Source organism: Carcharhinus amblyrhynchos, unplaced genomic scaffold (assembly GCF_965287045.1).
Source record: "Carcharhinus amblyrhynchos unplaced genomic scaffold, sCarAmb.v2.hapA scaffold_458, whole genome shotgun sequence".
Taxonomy (NCBI): Eukaryota; Metazoa; Chordata; class Chondrichthyes; order Carcharhiniformes; family Carcharhinidae; genus Carcharhinus; species Carcharhinus amblyrhynchos.
Window position 1 is genome coordinate 36,023 of NW_027650198.1, and position 18,555 is coordinate 54,577.

The following is an 18,555-nucleotide window of genomic DNA, read 5'->3' on the forward strand; positions in this document are numbered from 1 at the left end:
CCACGTACTGCCCCTGCTCTCAGAGCAGACGAAGATAAGAAATGGGACCAGGAGTAGGCCATTGGCCCCTCAAACCTGTCCCACCATTCAATAACAGAGTGGGAGACGGAGGGAGAATCAGTGGGGAGACAGAGGGAGAGACAGAGGAAGTGATGGAGCAGGAGACAGAGGGAGAGACGGAGGAGGAGACGGAGGGGGAGATGGAAGGGGAGACGGAGGGAGAGACGGAGGGGGAGACGGAGGGGGAGACGGAGGGGGAGATGGAGTGGGAGGCCCAGTGGGAGGGGTAGAGTTTCTGATCAGTTAACTGAAACCAGCAGAAGGTTCTTGTATTGGGAGAGAGGGGGAAGAGGATGTAACAAAAAAAACTAAGAGTGGGAGAGGCCATTCAGCCCCTCAAGCCTGCTTACCCAATCAATCTGTTCATGGCTGGTCTCACTGTGTCCCAAATCCAATTAACTGCCCGTAACTATAACCCTAACCAATCAGAAATCTCTCCCATTGCCCCTCCCATTCCCCCCATTCCCTCTCTCCCCCATGGGATAGGCTGTTGGACGGCAAGTCCACGTTAGGCATGTGGGAGTCTTTCAAGGGAAAACTGCAAAGGGTGCAGGAAAGGTAATGTGCCGGTTAGGAGAAAGGATGGGAAAGGTAGGATTAGGGAACCGTGGATTACTAGAGATATAGAAGACCTGGTTAGGAAGAAACGAGAGGTGTATGTCAGGTCTAAGCAGCTGGGAACGGAGAGAGCGTTGGAGGAATACAGAGAGAGTAGGAGGGATCTCAAACGGGGAGTTGGGAGAGCAAAGAGGGGGCATGAGATGGCTTTGGCAGGTAGGATTAAGGAGAATCCAAAGGCGTTTTACTCCTATCTTAAGAGCAAAAGGGTGGCTAGGGGTAAAATCGGTCCCCTCAGGGACAGACGTGGGGAATTGTGCTTAGAGGCAGAGGGAATGGGGGAGATCCTGAATGAATACTTTGCGCATTAGTATTCACGAAGGAGAGGGGCTTGATGTCTGGTACGGTCATTGAGGGAGCGGTAGACCAATTGAAAGATCTATTGATTACGAGGGAAGAAGTGTTAGGGCTTTTAGCTGGCATTAAAACCGATAAATCTCTGGGGCCTGAGTGCATTTATCCCAGGCTGCTTAGAGAGGCGAGGGATGAGATTGCTGGGCCTCTGACGCGAATCTTTCTCTCTTCTTTGGACACAGGTGAGGTCCCAGAGGACTGGAGGATAGTGAACGTGGTACCGTTGTTTAAAAAGGGTAGGAGGGATAACCCGGGTAACTATAGGCCGGTGAGCTTAACGTCAGTGGTAGGTAAGTTGATGGAGAGGATTCTTAGGGATAGGATGTATGAGCACTTGGAGCGTTGTGATCTGATTAAGGATACGCAGCATGGCTTTGTAAAGGGGAAGTCTTGCCTTACGAATCTGGTAGAATTTTTTGAGGAGGTGACAAAAACGGTTGACGAAGGACGAGCCGTTGATGTCTATATGGATTTCAGTAAGGCATTTGACAAAGTCCCTCATGGTAGGTTGGTAGAGAAGATTAAAGCTCATGGGATACGAGACCAGGTATCTAGATGGGTAAAGAACTGGCTTGCAAACAGGAGTCAGAGAGTAGCTGTGGAGGGGTCCTTTTCTAGCTGGAGGTCTGTCACTAGTGGTGTGCTGCAGGGCTCGGTACTGGGACCTCTTCTCTTTGTAGTGTATATAAATGATCTGGAAGAGGGAGTAGGTGGTGTGATCAGCAAATTTGCTGATGACACCAAGATGGCTGGATTGGCGGGCAGTGAGGAGCAGTGTCTGGCAATACAGCGGGATATTGATAGGCTGGTAGATTGGGCAGATACGTGGCAAATGGAGTTTAATCTGGATAAATGTGAGGTGATGCATTTTGGCTGGAATAATGTAGGTGGGAGTTATATGGTAAAGGGTAAGCCAATAAAGAGTATTGAATCGCAGCGAGACCTGGGGGTGCAAGTGCACAAGTCTTTGAAGGTGGCAGTGCAAGTGGAGAGTGTGGTGAAGAAAGCCTATGGTGTGTTAGCCTTTATAGGAAGGGGTATAGAATATAAGAGCTGGAGTCTAATGTTGCAGTTGTACAGAACGTTGGTTAGGCCGCATTTGGAGCACTGCGTCCAGTTCTGGTCGCCTTACTACCGGAAGGACGTGGAGACTCTGGGGAGAGTGCAGAGGAGGTTTACCAGGATGTTGCCTGGTATGGAAGGACTGGGGTATGAGGAAAGATTGAAGAAATTGGGGCTCTTTTCCCTTGAAAGACACCGACTGAGGGGGGATCTAATAGAGGTATATAAGATTATGACGGGTATAGACAGAGTAAACAGAGGTAAGCTATTTCCTATAATAGAGACACATAGGACAAGGGGCCATGGACTTAAGGTGAGGGGGGAGCGGTACAACACAGATATTAGAGGGAGGTTTTTCACACAGAGGGTAGTGGGAGTATGGAATGGTCTGCCAAGTAAGGTGGTGGAGGCAAACACGCTAGAGTCCTTTAGGAGTAACTTAGACAGGCACATGACTGAGTTGGAGATGGGTGGATATAGGAGAACCTTTTAAATAAGGGTCATTAGCATTGGGGCGTCCCTGGTAATGTAAATGGGTATAGTATGATAATGTTTTTCTCTTTTCATTCACAGGTTTTAAGTCGGTCCACCTCGTGTCCAACGAGGGGCATACACACGATGGGTCGTACTGGGGCTGCTCTTGGTTGTTCGAGATTGGCCTAGTGCTTCATGTTGTTAGCGTGTGCCTAAACTGGACCAGATACTGGGCAAGACGACAGCTCAGTGACTATCGCTGTTTGCTGTGCAGACACATGGATTTGGGCCAGTGTCTGTGGGAGTTTGCGCATTCTCCCCGTGCTTGCGTGGGTTTTCTCCGGGTGCTCCGGTTTCCTCCCACACCCCAAAGATGTGCTGTTAGGCTGATTGGGGGTAATAAATTGTCCCTAAATTAGTTTCCCTCAATGTGGATGGCCATAAAACATTAGATAAGGGTCGTGGGTGGAGGGGGGGACTGGTGGTGTTGAGATGGTGGGGCGGGCTCGTTGGGCCGAAGGGCCTGTTTCCCGGGCTGTTTTTGTTCCTTGTTCTTTGTTCTTTTTGTTCATGCTCTCTCTCCCCCCATTCCCTCTCTCCCCCCATTCCTCCCCCATTTCCCACTCTCCCCCCGATTCCCACTACCCCCCATTCCCACTCTCCCCCCATTCTTACTCTCTCCCCCCATTCCCACTCCCCCCATTCCCACTCTCTTCCCCCATTCCCACTCTCCCCCATTCCCACTCTCCCCCATTCACACACCCCCCCATTCCCACTCCCCCATTTCCTCTCCCCCCATTCCCACTCCCCCCATTCCCACTCCCCCCATTCCCACTCCCCCCATTCCCACTCTCTCTCCCCCATTCCCACTCCCCCATTCCCTCTCCCCCCGCCGTAACCACTCCCCCCCCCATTCCCAATCTCCCCCGGGATGTGAAGTCTCTGATCCTGTTTCCGGGTTAATCCGGAAGGTTGCTGCTGCCCTCTAGTGTCTGAGCTCCCAATCTGCAGCTGGTCTCAGCTGGAAAAATAAAGTGGGAGTGGGTTCTGTGGTGGGGGTGAGGAGGGGGGGTGGGGGAGGCTTTGTGCTGTGGGGGTCCACGGGGGGGACAGTTGTGGAGGAGGGTGCATTCCAGATAGGGAGGGGGTGGATAGCGAGGGATCTGGAGATAGGCCGGGGGGGAGGAGTGGGGGGGGGGGGGTCCTGGACTGGGGGTCCAGGTCACAGCGTCAGGCTGGATTTTTCCATTATTTTGAGCAGTGAATTCTTGATAAAATGCCACATTTCCGACAGAAATGGGAATTACAGTTTCACAAATCCAGTGATCTAAACATGTACGAGACAGTCAGGAATGTGTCAGAGTCAACACTGCAATCTGTCCAAACCAACTCCTTATACAGCAGCTATCACAAGACTGCCTCTGACCCCCCGAGACAGTCACACAAATACAAGGAGCATAGCAAGGACAACACATTCCCTACTCTGTATTCAACACAAGGCACAGGGTTAGATACAGAGTAAATCTCCCTCTACACTGTCCCCATCAAACACTCCCAGGACAGGTACAGCACGGGGTTAGATACAGAGTAAAGCCCCCTCTACACTGTCCCCCCATCAAACACTCCCAGGACAGGTACAGCACGGGGTTAGATACAGAGTAAAGCTCCCTTTACACTGTCCCCATCAAACACTCCCAGGACAGGTACAGAACGGGGTTAGATACAGAGTAAAGCTCCCTCTGCTCTGTCCCCCATCAAACACTCCCAGGACAGGTGCAGCACGGGGTTAGATACAGAGTAAAGCTCCCTCTACACTGTCCCCATCAAAGACTCCCAGGACAGGTACAGCACGGGGTTAGATACAGAGTACAGCTCCCTCTGCACTGTCCACATCAAACACTCCCAGGACAGGTACAGCACAGGGTTAGATACAGAGTAAAGTTCCCTCTACACTGTCCCCCCATCAAACACTCCCAGGACAGGTACAGCACGGGGTTAGATACAGAGTAAAGCTCCCTCTACACTGTCCCCATCAAACACTCCCAGGACAGGTACAGCACGGGGTTAGATACAGAGTAAAGCTCCCTCTACACTGTCCCCCCATCAAACACTCCCAGGACAGGTACAGCACAGGGTTAGATACAGAGTAAAGCTCCCTCTACACTGTCCCCCATCAAACACTCCCAGGACAGGTACAGCACGGGGTTAGATACAGAGTAAAGCTCCCTCTACTATGTCTCCAACAAACACTCCCAGGACAGGGATGGGGGTAAGGCAGCTGACGTGGTATATATGGATTTTAGTAAGGCGTTTGATAAGATTCACCATGGTAGGCTTCTGCAGAAAATGCAGATGTATGGGATTGAGGGTAATCTAGGAAATTGGATCAGGAATTGGCTAGCAGATAGGAGACAGAGGGTGGTGGTTGATGGTAAATATTCATCATGGAGTTCGGTTACAAGTGGTGTGCCTCAGGGATCTGTTTTGGGGCCACAGGTTGCAGAGCTGGGCCGAGAGGTGGCGGATGGAGTTTAATGTGGAGAAGTGTGAGGTGATTCACTTTGGTAGGAATAACAGATGTGTTGAGTATAGGGCGAACGGGAGGACTTTGAATAGTGTGGATGAACAGAGGGATCTAGGTGTGTGTGTACATAGATTCCTGAAAGTTGGGAATCAAGTAGATAAGGTAGTTAAGAAGGCATACGGTGTCTTGGCGTTTATTGGTACGGGGATTGAATTTAGGAGTCGCAGCGTCATGTTGCAACTGTACACAACTCTGGTGCGTCTGCACTTGGAGTACTGTGTGCAGTTCTGGTCCCCACATTATAGGAAGGATGTGGAGGCTTTGGAGAGGGTGCAGAGGAGGTTTACCAGGATGTTGCCTGGTATGGAGGGGAGGTCCTATGAGGAGAGACTGAGGGATTTGAGGTTGTTTTCGTTAGAAAGAAGGCGGCTAAGAGGGGATCTTATTGAAACATATAAGATGATTAGAGGTTTGGATAGGGTGGACAGTGATAGCCTTTTTCCTCGGATGGAGAAAGCTAGCACGAGGGGGCATGGCTTTAAATTAAGTGGAGGTAGTTATAGGACGGATGTCAGGGGTAGGTTCTTTACCCAGAGGGTGGTGAGGGATTGGAATGCCCTGCCTGCTGCAGTTGTAAATGCGCCTAGTTTGGGGGCGTTTAAGAGATCCGTGGATAGGTTTATGGACGAAAAGGGATTGGTTTAGATTAGTGGGTCATTGTTTTTTAACTGGTCGGCGCAACATCGTGGGCCGAAGGGCCTGTTCTGCGCTGTAATGTTCTATGTTCTATCTATGTTCTATGTTCTCTACACTGTCCCCCCATCAAACACTCCCAGGACAGGTACAGTATGGGGTTAGATACAGAGTAAAGCTCCCTCTACACTGTCCCCCCATCAAACACTCCCAGAACAGGTACAGCACGGGGTTAGATACAGAGTAAAGCTCCCTCTACACTGTCCCCATCAAACACTCCCAGGACAGGTACAGCACGCGGTTAGATACAGAGTAAAGCTCCCTCTACACTGTCCCCCCATCAAACACTCCCAGGACAGGTACAGTATGGGGTTAGATACAGAGTAAAGCTCCCTCTACACTGTCCCCATCAAACACTCCCAGGACAGGTACAGCACGGGGTTAGATACAGAGTAAAGTTCCCTCTACACTGTCCCCCCATCAAACACTCCCAGGACAGGTACAGCACAGGGTTAGATACAGAGTAAAGTTCCCTCTACACTGTCCCCCCATCAAACACTCCCAGGACAGGTACAGCACGGGATTAGATACAGAGTAAAGTTCCCTCTACACTGTCCCCCCATCAAACACTCCCAGGACAGGTACAGCACGGGATTAGATACAGAGTAAAGTTCCCTCTACACTGTCCCCCCATCAAACACTCCCAGGACAGGTACAGCACGGGATTAGATACAGAGTAAAGTTCCCTCTACACTGTCCCCCCATCAAACACTCCCAGGACAGGTACAGCACGGGATTAGATACAGAGTAAAGTTCCCTCTACACTGTCCCCCCATCAAACACTCCCAGGACAGGTACAGCACGGGATTAGATACAGAGTAAAGTTCCCTCTACACTGTCCCCCCATCAAACACTCCCAGGACAGGTACAGCACGGGGTTAGATACAGAGTAAAGCTCCCTCTACACTGTCCCCCCATCAAACACTCCCAGGACAGGTACAGCACGGGGTTAGATACAGAGTAAAGCTCTCTCTATCCTCTCTGTGGTGAATAATGTTTGTGATTTGGAGCCTGTTTTATCTCTGCAGGGTCCTGTTTTCTGTGTCTGGTGAATGTTGTTCCAGTTCGATGTGAGAATGGATCTGTGATCATGTTCATCCTGAATTTTGAGGTGATGTTGGAGAAAGCTTTACTGGAGTCCCTTGACCCCGACTGGAATGAGAAACTACCTTCCTCGTGGCTAGCTCCAGGTATGACCTGAGCTGTGCTCCTGCTGACCTTTGGCCTTTCAACTTTTCCTTTTACTGAAGTACATCTGACCATGTCCAGCTTCTCCTGACCTCTGACCCTTCCAGCTGGTGCTGATAATAACTATAAGGTTCATGGTGGGAGATATAGGGGGGATGTCCGAGGTAGATTCTTCACTCAGAGAGTGGTTGGGGTGTGGAATACACTGCCTGCTGTGATAGTGGAGTCGGACACTTTAGGAACTTTCAAGCGTTTATTGGATAGGCACATGGAGCACACCAGAATGATAGGGAGTGGGATAGACTGATCTTGGGATTGAACATAGCTCGGCACAACATTGAGGGCCGAAGGGCCTGTACTGTGCTGTAATGTTCTATGTTCTATGCTCGGTCCTCCTGACCCCTCTCTGACCCTGCCAGACCAGGCATCTCCAGTGGTCACTCACTATCCAATCACTGCCCACGCCCTCTGCCCCTCCGATGGAATCTTTGACTGATTCCCGGGATCTGGACAATTCTGTCCGGGCAGAATTCATTGTCCAATACTGACCAACTAAATTAGTTCACAGAGGAAAACAGAAACTGTTTCCTGTAAATGTGAGGGAACCCAGGGCCCAGTGAGGAGGAGGGGTAGAAGGAAATCGCTATTACTCAAAAACATCATTGTTGCGGATATTAATCAGACTGAAAGCTGATAATTCCCGGGATATGATAATCTACATCCCGGGATACTGAAGGAGGAGGCCGTGGAAATAGTGGATGTGATGTTGTTATCTTACAAAATTCTGTAGATTCTGGGAAAGTCCCGGCAGATTGGGGGATGGAAAAATCTAACACTGGTATTTAAAACAGGAGAGAGAGGGGAAACGGGGAATTGCAGACTGGTTAGTGTAAACATCAGGAATAGGGAATATCCTGGAGTCTGTTATGAAGGATGTGATAACAGGGCATGAAGGAAAGGTCAGTGGAATTCGACAAAGCCGGAGGAGTGACCTGATTGAGATGTACAATATTATCAGGGACTTAGAGACTCACAAACTAGAAGCAGGACGAGGCCATTCAGCCCTTCGAGCCTGCTCCATTATTCATTTTGACCATGGCTGATTATCGAATTCAATGTCCTGATACACCCTTCCCCCCCATATCCCTCAATCCCTTTAGCCCCAAGAGCGATATCTAATTTCTTCTTGAAATTACACAATGTTTTGGCCTCAACTCCTTTCTGTGGGAGTGAATTCCACACATTCACCACCCTCTGGGTGAAGAAATTTCTCCTCACTTCAGTTCTAAAAGGTTTTCCCCTTATCCTCAAACTATGATCTGCAGTTCTGGATTCCCCCACCACTGGGGGCATTCTTTCTGAATCGACCCTGTCTAACCCTGTTAGAATTTTATAAGTTTCTATCAGATCCCCTCTCACTCTTCTAAACTCCATGGAATGTAATCGTAACCGAATATGACAGACCTGCCATCCCAGGAATCAGCCTGGTAAACCTTCGCTGTGCTCCCTCTACAGCAAGGACATCCTTCCTCAGATAAGGAGATCAAAACTGCACACAATACTCCAGGTGTGGCCTCACCAACACCCTGTACAATTGCAGCAAAACATCCCTATCCCTAAACTCAAATCCTATGAAGGCCAATGTACCATTTGCTTTCTTTACAGCCTGCTGTACCTGCACGCTTACTTTCAGTGACTGAAAGGACTCTAAGGACTCTGAGTATCCACCTCTATCAATTTACACCCATTCCAGTAATAATCTCTCTTCCTATTATTGCTACCAAAGTGGATAACCTCACATTTATCCACATTATACTGCATCCGCCATGCAGATACCCACACACTCAGCCTGTCCAAATCACACTGAAGTATCTCTGCATCCTCCTCACAGCTCACCCTCCCACCCAACTTTGTATCATCTGCAAATCTGGAGATAATACATTTAGTCCTCTCTTCTAAATCATGAATATATAATGTGAACAGTTGGGGTCCCAGCACAGAAGCAGCATGGTGGCACAGTGGTTAGCACTGCTGTGTCAAAGCACTAAGCACCCAGGTTTAATTCTGGCCTTGGGTCACTAGTTGTGTGGAGTTTGCACATTCTCCCCTTATCTATGTGGGTTTCCTCCACGTGCTCCAGTTTCCTCCCACAGTCGAAGGTAGAGTCATCGAGGTTTACAGCATGGAAACAGGCCCTTCGGCCCAACCTGTACATGCTGCCCCTTTTTTTAAACCCTGAAGCTAATCCCAATTGCCCACATTTTGCCCATATCCCTCTATGCCCATCGTACCCGTGTAACTGTCTAAATGCTTTTTAAAAGACAAAATTGTACCCGCCTCTACTACTACCTCTGGCAGCTCGTTCCAGACACTCACCACCCTCTGTATGAAAAAAATTGCCCCTCTGGACACTTTTGTATCTCCCCCCTCTCACCTTAAATCTCTGCCCTCTAGTTTTAGACTTCCCTACCTTTGGGAAAAGATATTGACTATCTAGCTGATCTGTGCCCCTCATTATTTTATAGACCTCTATAAGATCACCCCTCAGCCTCCTACGCTCCAGAGAAAAAAGTCCCAGTCTATCCAGCCTCTCCTCATAACTTAATCCATCAAGTCCCAGTAGCATCCTAGTAAATCTTTTCTGCACTCTTCCTAGTTTAATAATATCCTTTCTATAATAGGGTGACCAGAACTGTACACAGTATTCCAAGTGTGGCCTTACCAATGTCTTGTACAACTTCAACAAGACGTCCCAACTCCTGTATTCAATATTCTGACCAATGAAACCAAGCATGCCGAATGCCTTCTTCACCACTCTGTCCACCTGTGACTCCACTTTCAAGGAGCTATGAACCTGTCCCCCTAGATCTCTTTATTCTGTAACTCTCCCCAACACCCGACAGGTGTAGGTTAAGTCCATTGGCCATGCTAAATTGCCGCTTAGCGTCAGGGGATTAGCAGGGTAAATATGTGGGGTTACAGAGATAGGATCTGGGTGGGATTGTGGTTGGTGCAGACTCGATGGATTGAATGGCGTCCTTCTGCGTTGTAGGGTTCCTATGATCCCTGTGGAACCCCACTGCCCATCAGAAAAAGACCCATTTATGCCAACTCTTTGCTTCCTATCTAACCAGCTTTCTATCCATCTCAAGGCATTACCTGCAATCCCATGTGCTTTAACTTTTAGATGCATAGAGTGGATAAGGAGCAGCTGTTCCCCTTAGTTGAAGGGTCAGTCACAAGGGGACAGAGGTTCAAGGTGAGGGACAGGAGGTTTAGGGGGATGTGAGTGAGAAGCTTTTCACCCAGAGGGTGGTGAGGGTCTGGAATGCGCTGCCTGGGAGGGGTATTTAAAAAATACCTGGACCAGCACCTGGCACATCAGAACATTCCGGGCTATGGGCCAAGGGCTGGCAGATGGGGTTAGGTGGGAGTTCAGGTGTTTCTAATGTGTGGATGTGGAGTCAAAAGGCAGAAAGGCCACTTCTTCTGTGTGTGATTCTATGTATGAAAATGAACATGGATTTATGAAAGAGAAATCATATTTGACAAACTTACCAGAGTTTCCTGAGAGTCTAACAAGTTGAACAGATAAGGGTGAACCAGTGGGTCTGATATATTTGGAATTTCAGAATGCTTTTCATAAAGTCTCACATAAGAGGTTAGGATGAAAAATTGGAGCCCGTGGAACTGAGGGTGATATATTGACATGGATTAACAATTGTTTAACAGACAGGAAAGAGAGTAGGAATAAATGGGTGTTCTTCAAAGTGGCTGGCAGTGATTATTTAGGCCCTGCAGGATCAGAGTTTGGGCCCCCGTTATTCACAATAAACCTCAGTGATTTGGAAGAGGAACCAAATGTAATATTTCCAAACTTGTTGACAACATGAAGCTTGGTGGAAATGAAAGCCGGGAGGAGGATATTAAGTTCCAGAGTGAGTGAGTGGGTAAATACATGGCAGATGCAGTGTAACATGGGTAAATGTGGAGTTCTCCACTTCAGATGGGGAAACATAGTTGCAGAATGCTATTGAAATGGTGATAGGTTGGGAAATGTTAATGTACAGAGGGATCTGGGTGTCTGAGTACACCAGCCACTGGGAGCAAGCGCACAGGTACAGCAAGAAGTGAGGGAAGCAAATGGTAAATTGGCCTTCCTTGCAAGAAGACTTGAGTACAGGAGCAGAGATGTCTCACTGCAGCGGGTTAAAGTCCAGCAGGTTTATTTGGTAGCACAAGCCACTAGCTTTTGGAGCGCTGCCCCTTCATCAGGGGAGTGGGAGTTCTGTTCACAAACAGGGTATATAAAGACACAAACTCAATTTACAAAATAATGGTTGGAATGCGAGTCTTTACAGGTAATCAAGTCTTAAAGGTACAGACAATGTGAGCGGACAGAGCGTTAAATATAGGTTAAAGAGAAGTGTATTGTCTCCAGACAGGACAGTTAGAGAGATTTTACAAAGCCAGGCAAGTCGTGGGGGTTACAGATAGTGTGACATGGACATGTTTAGGGTGGAAGCTGGAGAAGTGGGGCATCGTGAGGTTATCCATGGGCTCAGCGCCTCACTGTACCACAAGCCCACAGACAATCTCACAATGCTCCACTTCTCCAGTTTCCACCCTAAACATGTTAAAGAAGCCATTCCCTATGGACAAGCCCTCCGTATACACAGGATCTGCTCAGATGAGGAGGATCGTGACAGACACCTCCAGACCCTGAAAGATGCCCTCATAAGAACAGGATATGGCGCTCGACTCATAGATCGACAGTTCCGACGCGCCACAGTGAAAAACCGCACCGATCTCCTCAGAAGACAAACACGGGACACGATGGACAGAGTACCCTTCGTCATCCAGTACTTCCCCGGAGCAGAGAAGCTACGACATCTCCTCCAGAGTCTTCAACATATCATTGATGAAGATGAACATCTCACCAAGGCCATCCCCACACCCCCACTTCTTGCCTTCAGACAACCACACAACCTCAAACAGACCATTGTTCGCAGCAAACTACCCAGTCTTCAGGAGAACAGTGACCACAATACCACACAACCCTGCCACAGCAACCTCTTCAAGACATGCTGGATCATCGACATGGATACCATCATCACACGTGAGAATACCATCCACCAGGTACACGGTAAATACTCTTGCAACTCGGCCAACATTGTCTACCTGATACGTTGCAGGAAAGGATGTCCCGAAGCATGGTACATTGGGGAGACCATGCAGACGCTACGACAACGGATGAATGAACATCGCTCGACAATCACCAGGCAAAACTGTTCCCTTCCTGTTGGTGAACACTTCAGTGGTCACGGGCATTCAGCCTCTGACCTTCGGGTAAGCATTCTCCAAGGCGGCCTTCACGACACACGACAGCGCAGAGTCGCTGAACAGAGACTGATAGCCAAGTTCCGCACACATGAGGACGGTCTCAACAGGGATCTTGGATTCATGTTGCACTATCTGTAACCCCCGTGACTTGCCTGGGTTTGCAAAATCTCACTAACTGTACTGTCTGGAGACAATACACATCTCTTTAACCTGTGCTTAACCCTCTCTCCACTCACGTTGTCTGTACCTTTAAGACTTGATTTCCTGTAAAGACTCATTCAAACCATTATTTTGTAAATTGAGTTTGTGTCTTTATATACCCTGTTTGTGAACAGAATTCCCACTCACCTGATGAAGGGACAGTGCTCTGAAAGCTAGTGGCTTTTGCTACCAAATAAACCTGTTGGACTTTAACCTGGTGTTGTGAGACTTCTTACTGGGTTTACCCCAGTCCAACACTGGCATCCCCACATCATGACTGTAGCTGTACAGGGTCTTGGAGGGACCACACCTGGAGTAGTTTGTACAGTTTGAGTCTCCTTACCTGCCATAGAGAGAGAGAGCAGCAAAGGTTCACCAGACTGATTCCTGGGATGGCAGGATTGTCGTTCACAGAGAGATTGGGTTGACTGGACCTGAATTCACTGGAATTTATAAGGATGAGATGACACATGTTGGGACGTTGAGGGAGAATTTAGCACGGTGTGTACGGGCAAACAAGAGTAAAAAGCCTTGGGGTTTTCTTTTATCCGACCCACCAAGGGCTTCTCATGCCCCCTCCTGGCTCTCCTAAGCCCTTTCTTTAACTCATTCCTAGCTACCTTGTAACCCTGAAGTGACCCAACTGAACCTTGTTTTCTCATCCTTACATACACTTCCATTTTCCCTCTCAACAAGACATTCAACCTCCTTTGTGAACCATGGTTCCCTCACTCGGCCATTTCCCTCCTGCCTGACAGGGACATACCTATCAAGGACACGCAGTATTTGTTCCTTGAACAAGCTCCACTTTTCGTTTGTGCTCAAACCTGAGTTTCTGTTCCCATCTTATGCTCCCTAATTCTTGCCTAATCACATCATAATTACCCCTGCTCCAATTATAAACCTTGCCCTGCCGTGTGACCCTATCCCTCTCCATTATAATAATGAAAGACACTGAATTGTGATCACTATCTCCAAAGTGCTCCCCCACAAACAAATCTAACACTTGGCCCGGTTCATTACCCAGTACCAAGTCCAATGTGGCCCCACCGCTTGTCGGCTTATCCACATATTGTGTCAGGAAACCCTCCTGCACACACTGTACAAAAAGTGCCCCATCCGAACTATTTGACATATAAAGGTTCCAATCAATATTTGGAAAGTTAAAGTCACCCATGATAACTACCCTGTGACCTCCACACCTATCCATAATCTGCTTTGTCATTTCCTCCTCCACATCTCTATTACTATTTGGGGGCTTGTAGAAAACTCCTAACAATGTGACCGATCCTTTCCTATTTCTAACTTCAGCCCATATTACCTCAGTAGACAGATCGCCCTCGAAATGCCTTTCAGCAGCCGTTAAACTATCCTTGATTAACAATGCTACTCCTCCCCCTCTTTTACCACTTTCCCTATTCTCACTGAAACATCTATACCCCGGAACTGCCAATAACCATTCCTGTCCCAGTTCTAACCGTGTCTCCGTAATGGCCACAACATCATAGTTATAGTGTGTTAGCGTTTATTAACAGGGGGTTTGAGTTTAAGAGCTGTGGGGTTATGCTGCAACTATACCGGACCTTGGTGAGACCACATTTGGAATATTGTGTTCAGTTCTGGTCACCTCACTATAAGAAGGATGTGGAAGCATTGGAGAGAGTGCAGAGGAGATTTACCAGGATGCTGCCTGGTTTGGAGGGTAGGTCTTATGAGGAAAGGTTGAGGGAGCTGGGGCTTTTCTCTTTAGAGCGGAGGAGGATGAGAGGCGACTTAATAGAGGTTTATAAGATGATGAGAGGGATTGATAGAGTGGATGTTCAGAGACTATTTCCTCGGGGTGGATGTAGCTGTTACAAGGGGGACATAACTATAAAGGTTCATGGTGGGAGATATAGGAGGGATGTCCGAGGTAGATTCTTCACTCAGAGAGTGGTTGGGGTGTGGAATGCACTGCCTGCTGTGATAGTGGAGTCGGACACTTTAGGAACTTTCAACCGGTTATTGGAAAGGCACATGGAGCACTCCAGAATGATAGGGAGTGGGATAGACTGATCTTGGGATTGGACATAGCTCGGCACAACATTGAGGGCCGAAGGGCCTGTACAGTGCTGTAATGTTCTATGTTTTAACCTGCACGTCTTTCGCACTGCGGGAGGAAACTGGAACATTCAGAGGAAACCCACGCAGACATGGGGAGAACATGCAGACTCCACACAGTCAGTGACCTGAGACAGGAATTGAACCCAGATCCCTGGCGCTGTGAGACAGCAGTGCTAACCCACTGTGTCACCGTGTCCCCCCCCGGGAATCGAACCCGGGTCCCTGGCGCTGTGAGACAGCAGTGCTAACCCACTGTGTCACCGTGTCCCCCCCCGGGAATCGAACCCGGGTCCCTGGCACTGTGAGGCAGCAGCGCTAACCCACTGCGTCACCGTGCCCCCGGGAATCGAACCCGGGTCCCTGGCGCTGTGAGACAGCAGTGCTAACCCACTGTGTCACCGTGTCCCCGGGAATCGAACCCGGGTCCCTGGCGCTGTGAGACAGCAGTGCTAACCCACTGTGTCACCGTGTCCCCCCCCGGGAATCGAACCCGGGTCCCTGGCACTGTGAGGCAGCAGCGCTAACCCACTGCGTCACCGTGCCCCCGGGAATCGAACCCGGGTCCCTGGCGCTGTGAGACAGCAGTGCTAACCCACTGTGTCACCGTGTCCCCGGGAATCGAACCCGGGTCCCTGGCGCTGTGAGACAGCAGTGCTAACCCACTGTGTCACCGTGCCCCCCCCGGGAATCGAACCCGGGTCCCTGGCGCTGTGAGGCAGCAGTGCTAACCCACTGTGTCACCGTGCCCCCCGGGAATCGAACCCGGGTCCCTGGCGCTGTGAGACAGCAGTGCTAACCCACTGTGTCACCGTGTCCCCGGGAATCGAACCCGGGTCCCTGGCGCTGTGAGACAGCAGCGCTAACCCACTGTGTCACTGTGCCCCCGGGAATCGAACCCAGGTCCCTGGCGCTGTGAGACAGCAGTGCTAACCCACTGTGTCACCGTGCTGCCGGGGAATCGAACCCGGGTCCCTGGCGCTGTGAGACAGCAGCGCTAACCCACTGTGTCACCGTGCCCCCAGGGAATCGAACCCGGGTCCCTGGCGCTGTGAGACAGCAGTGCTAACCCACTGTGTCACCGTGCTCCCCGGGAATCGAACCCGGGTCCCTGGCGCTGTGAGACAGCAGTGCTAACCCACTGTGTCACCGTGCCCCCTGGGAATCGAACCCGGGTCCCTGGCACTGTGAGACAGCAGTGCTAACCCACTGTGTCACCGTGCCCCCGGGAATCGAACCCGGGTCCCTGGCGCTGTGAGACAGCAGCGCTAACCCACTGTGTCACCGTGCCCCCGGGAATCGAACCCGGGTCCCTGGCGCTGTGAGACAGCAGTGTTAACCCACTGTGTCACCGTGCCCCCCGGGAATCGAACCCGGGTCCCTGGCGCTGTGGGACAGCAGCGCTAACCCACTGTGTCACCGTGCCCCCGGGAATCGAACCTGGGTCCCTGGCGCTGTGAGACAGCAGTGCCAACCCACTGTGCCACCGGGAATCGAACCCGGGTCCCTGGCGCTGTGAGACAGCAGTGTTAACCCACTGTGTCACCGTGCCCCCGGGAATCGAACCCGAGTCCCTGGCACTGTGAGACAGCAGTGCTAACCCACTGTGTCACCGTGTCCCCGGGAATCGAACCCGGGTCCCTGGCTCTGTGAGACAGCAGTGTTAACCCACTGTGTCACCGTGCCCCCGGGAATCGAACCCGAGTCCCTGGCACTGTGAGACAGCAGTGCTAACCCACTGTGTCACCGTGTCCCCGGGAATCGAACCCGGGTCCCTGGCTCTGTGAGACAGCAGTGTTAACCCACTGTGTCACCGTGCCCCCGGGAATCGAACCCGGGTCCCTGGCGCTGTGAGACAGCAGTGTTAACCCACTGTGTCACCGTGCCCCCGGGAATCGAACCCGGGTCCCTGGCGCTGTGAGACAGCAGTGTTAACCCACTGTGTCACCGTGCCCCCGGGAATCGAACCCGGGTCCCTGGCGCTGTGAGACAGCAGTGTTAACCCACTGTGTCACCGTGCTGCTGGGAATCGAACCCGGGTCCCTGGCGCTGTGAGACAGCAGTGTTAACCCACTGTGTCACCGTGTCCCCGGGAATCGAACCCGGGTCCCTGGCGCTGTGAGACAGCAGTGTTAACCCTCTGTGTCACCGTGCCCCCCCGGGAATCGAACCCGGGTCCCTGGCACTGTGAGACAGCAGTGTTAACCCACTGTGTCACCGTGCCCCCGGGAATCGAACCCGAGTCCCTGGCACTGTGAGACAGCAGTGCTAACCCACTGTGTCACCGTGCCCCCGGGAATCGAACCCGGATCCCTGGCTCTGTGAGACAGCAGTGCTAACCCACTGTGTCACCGTGCCCCCGGGAATCGAACCCGGATCCCTGGCACTGTGAGACAGCAGTGCTAACCCACTGTGTCACTGTGTTGCCCACACATCTAATGCAGTGGTTCAAGGAGGCAGTTCAGCACCACCTTTCTGAAGGCAGATAGGGGTGGGTAATAAATTCTGGACTGGCCGGCAATGCCCACATTGAACAGATGCCAAGAGTGAGTTTGTTGTGTGTTGGTTACAGGCCAGAGGAGAAGTTTTAAGTTGAAGCTACCGAACATCCGAGCATTAAGCCTGGCCAAGTTGCCCTTGCCCCAGGAGGAGGCGGAGGTTGGAGTGTTGACCCTATCGAGGCCAAGTACCGAGTCTGTGGCCATCGAGGAGCCGAGTCAGACGGAGGAGCTGCTGCCTCTGGATAGTGAGGAGATTGAGGGCCCTCTGGACCACTCCTCACTCAAACACTACAAAGACCACCTGCTCCCTGAGCTCTCCGCATCCACCTCCAGTCTAACTCAGAGCCTGACACCGTCCAAGGATAGTTTCTACAGCTTCCGCCGCGTTTCCTCACTCGATGACATCGAGGCTGCGAGGGAAGGTTGTGACAGAACGTTCCGGACCAAACACTCCAGCACAGGTGCTGTTTCCGGGCAGATTGATGTGATTGGGAGGCAGAGGAGGGGGAGGGGGCGAGGGCGAGTGGGGTGGGACGGGGATAGGGGGGCTGCCAGGGAGTGTGGGGGAGATGGGGGGCATCTGCCAGAGGTCGAGGGGTGTAGGGGGCAGGGCTGAGATGTAGGGGATGGGGGTGGGGGGTACAGGTGACTGCCAGGGGTCCAGGGACGTAGGTGATGGGGATGGGGCGTGGGGGGGCAGGTATGCGATGTCGGGGATGGGAGAGGGGGTGGGGGGGCTGTCTCTCATTTAAATTAATGATTAATAATTCAATTAATAATCTGTCTTCCAATTATTGCTACCAAAATGGATAACCCTGCATTCAAACGAAATGACAGATGGAGTTTAATCCGGACAAATGTGAGGTGATGCATTTTGGAGGATCAGGTTTAGGTGTGAATTATACTGTAAATGACAGAACCCTGAGGAACATTAACATACAGAGGGATCTGAGCGTGCAGGTCCACAGCTCCCTAAAAGTGACAACACAGGTGGCCAAGGTGATTAAGAAGGCATACGGCATGCTCACCTTCATTGGTCAGGGCATTGAGTACAGGAGCTGGGAAATCATGTAGCAGCTGTATAAAACCTTGGTTCGGCTGCATTTGGGATTTTGCGTGCAGTTCTGGTCACCCACTACCAGAAGGATGTGGAAGCTTTGGAGAGAGTGCAAAGAAGGTTCACCAGGATGTCCCCTGGTCTCGAGGGTGTTGGCTATGAGGAGAGGCTGAATAAACTAGGATTGTTTTCACTGGAAAGACAGAGGCTGAGGAGAGACCTGATAGAGGCCAGCAAAATGATGAGAGGCACAGACAGGGTGGATAGTCAGAGGCTTTTATCCAGGGTAAGTGTCAATTACACGGGGGGGCACAGGTTCA

At 50.7% G+C, this 18,555-nt stretch overlaps 1 protein-coding gene across 1 annotated transcript in view; it reads left to right on the forward strand.

Moving 5' to 3' along the window:
- Positions 1–6,890: 6,890 nt before the first annotated feature.
- Positions 6,891–18,555, forward strand: part of kcnh2b (potassium voltage-gated channel, subfamily H (eag-related), member 2b) — a 91,568-nt gene continuing 79,903 nt past the window's right edge. Inside the window, exons 1-2 of the mRNA XM_080183884.1 lie at positions 6,891–7,035; positions 17,250–17,639. Of these exons, the coding sequence (XP_080040010.1) occupies positions 6,936–7,035; positions 17,250–17,639 (490 nt within the window). The 5' untranslated portion in view covers positions 6,891–6,935. The remainder of the gene's footprint in view (positions 7,036–17,249; positions 17,640–18,555) is intronic.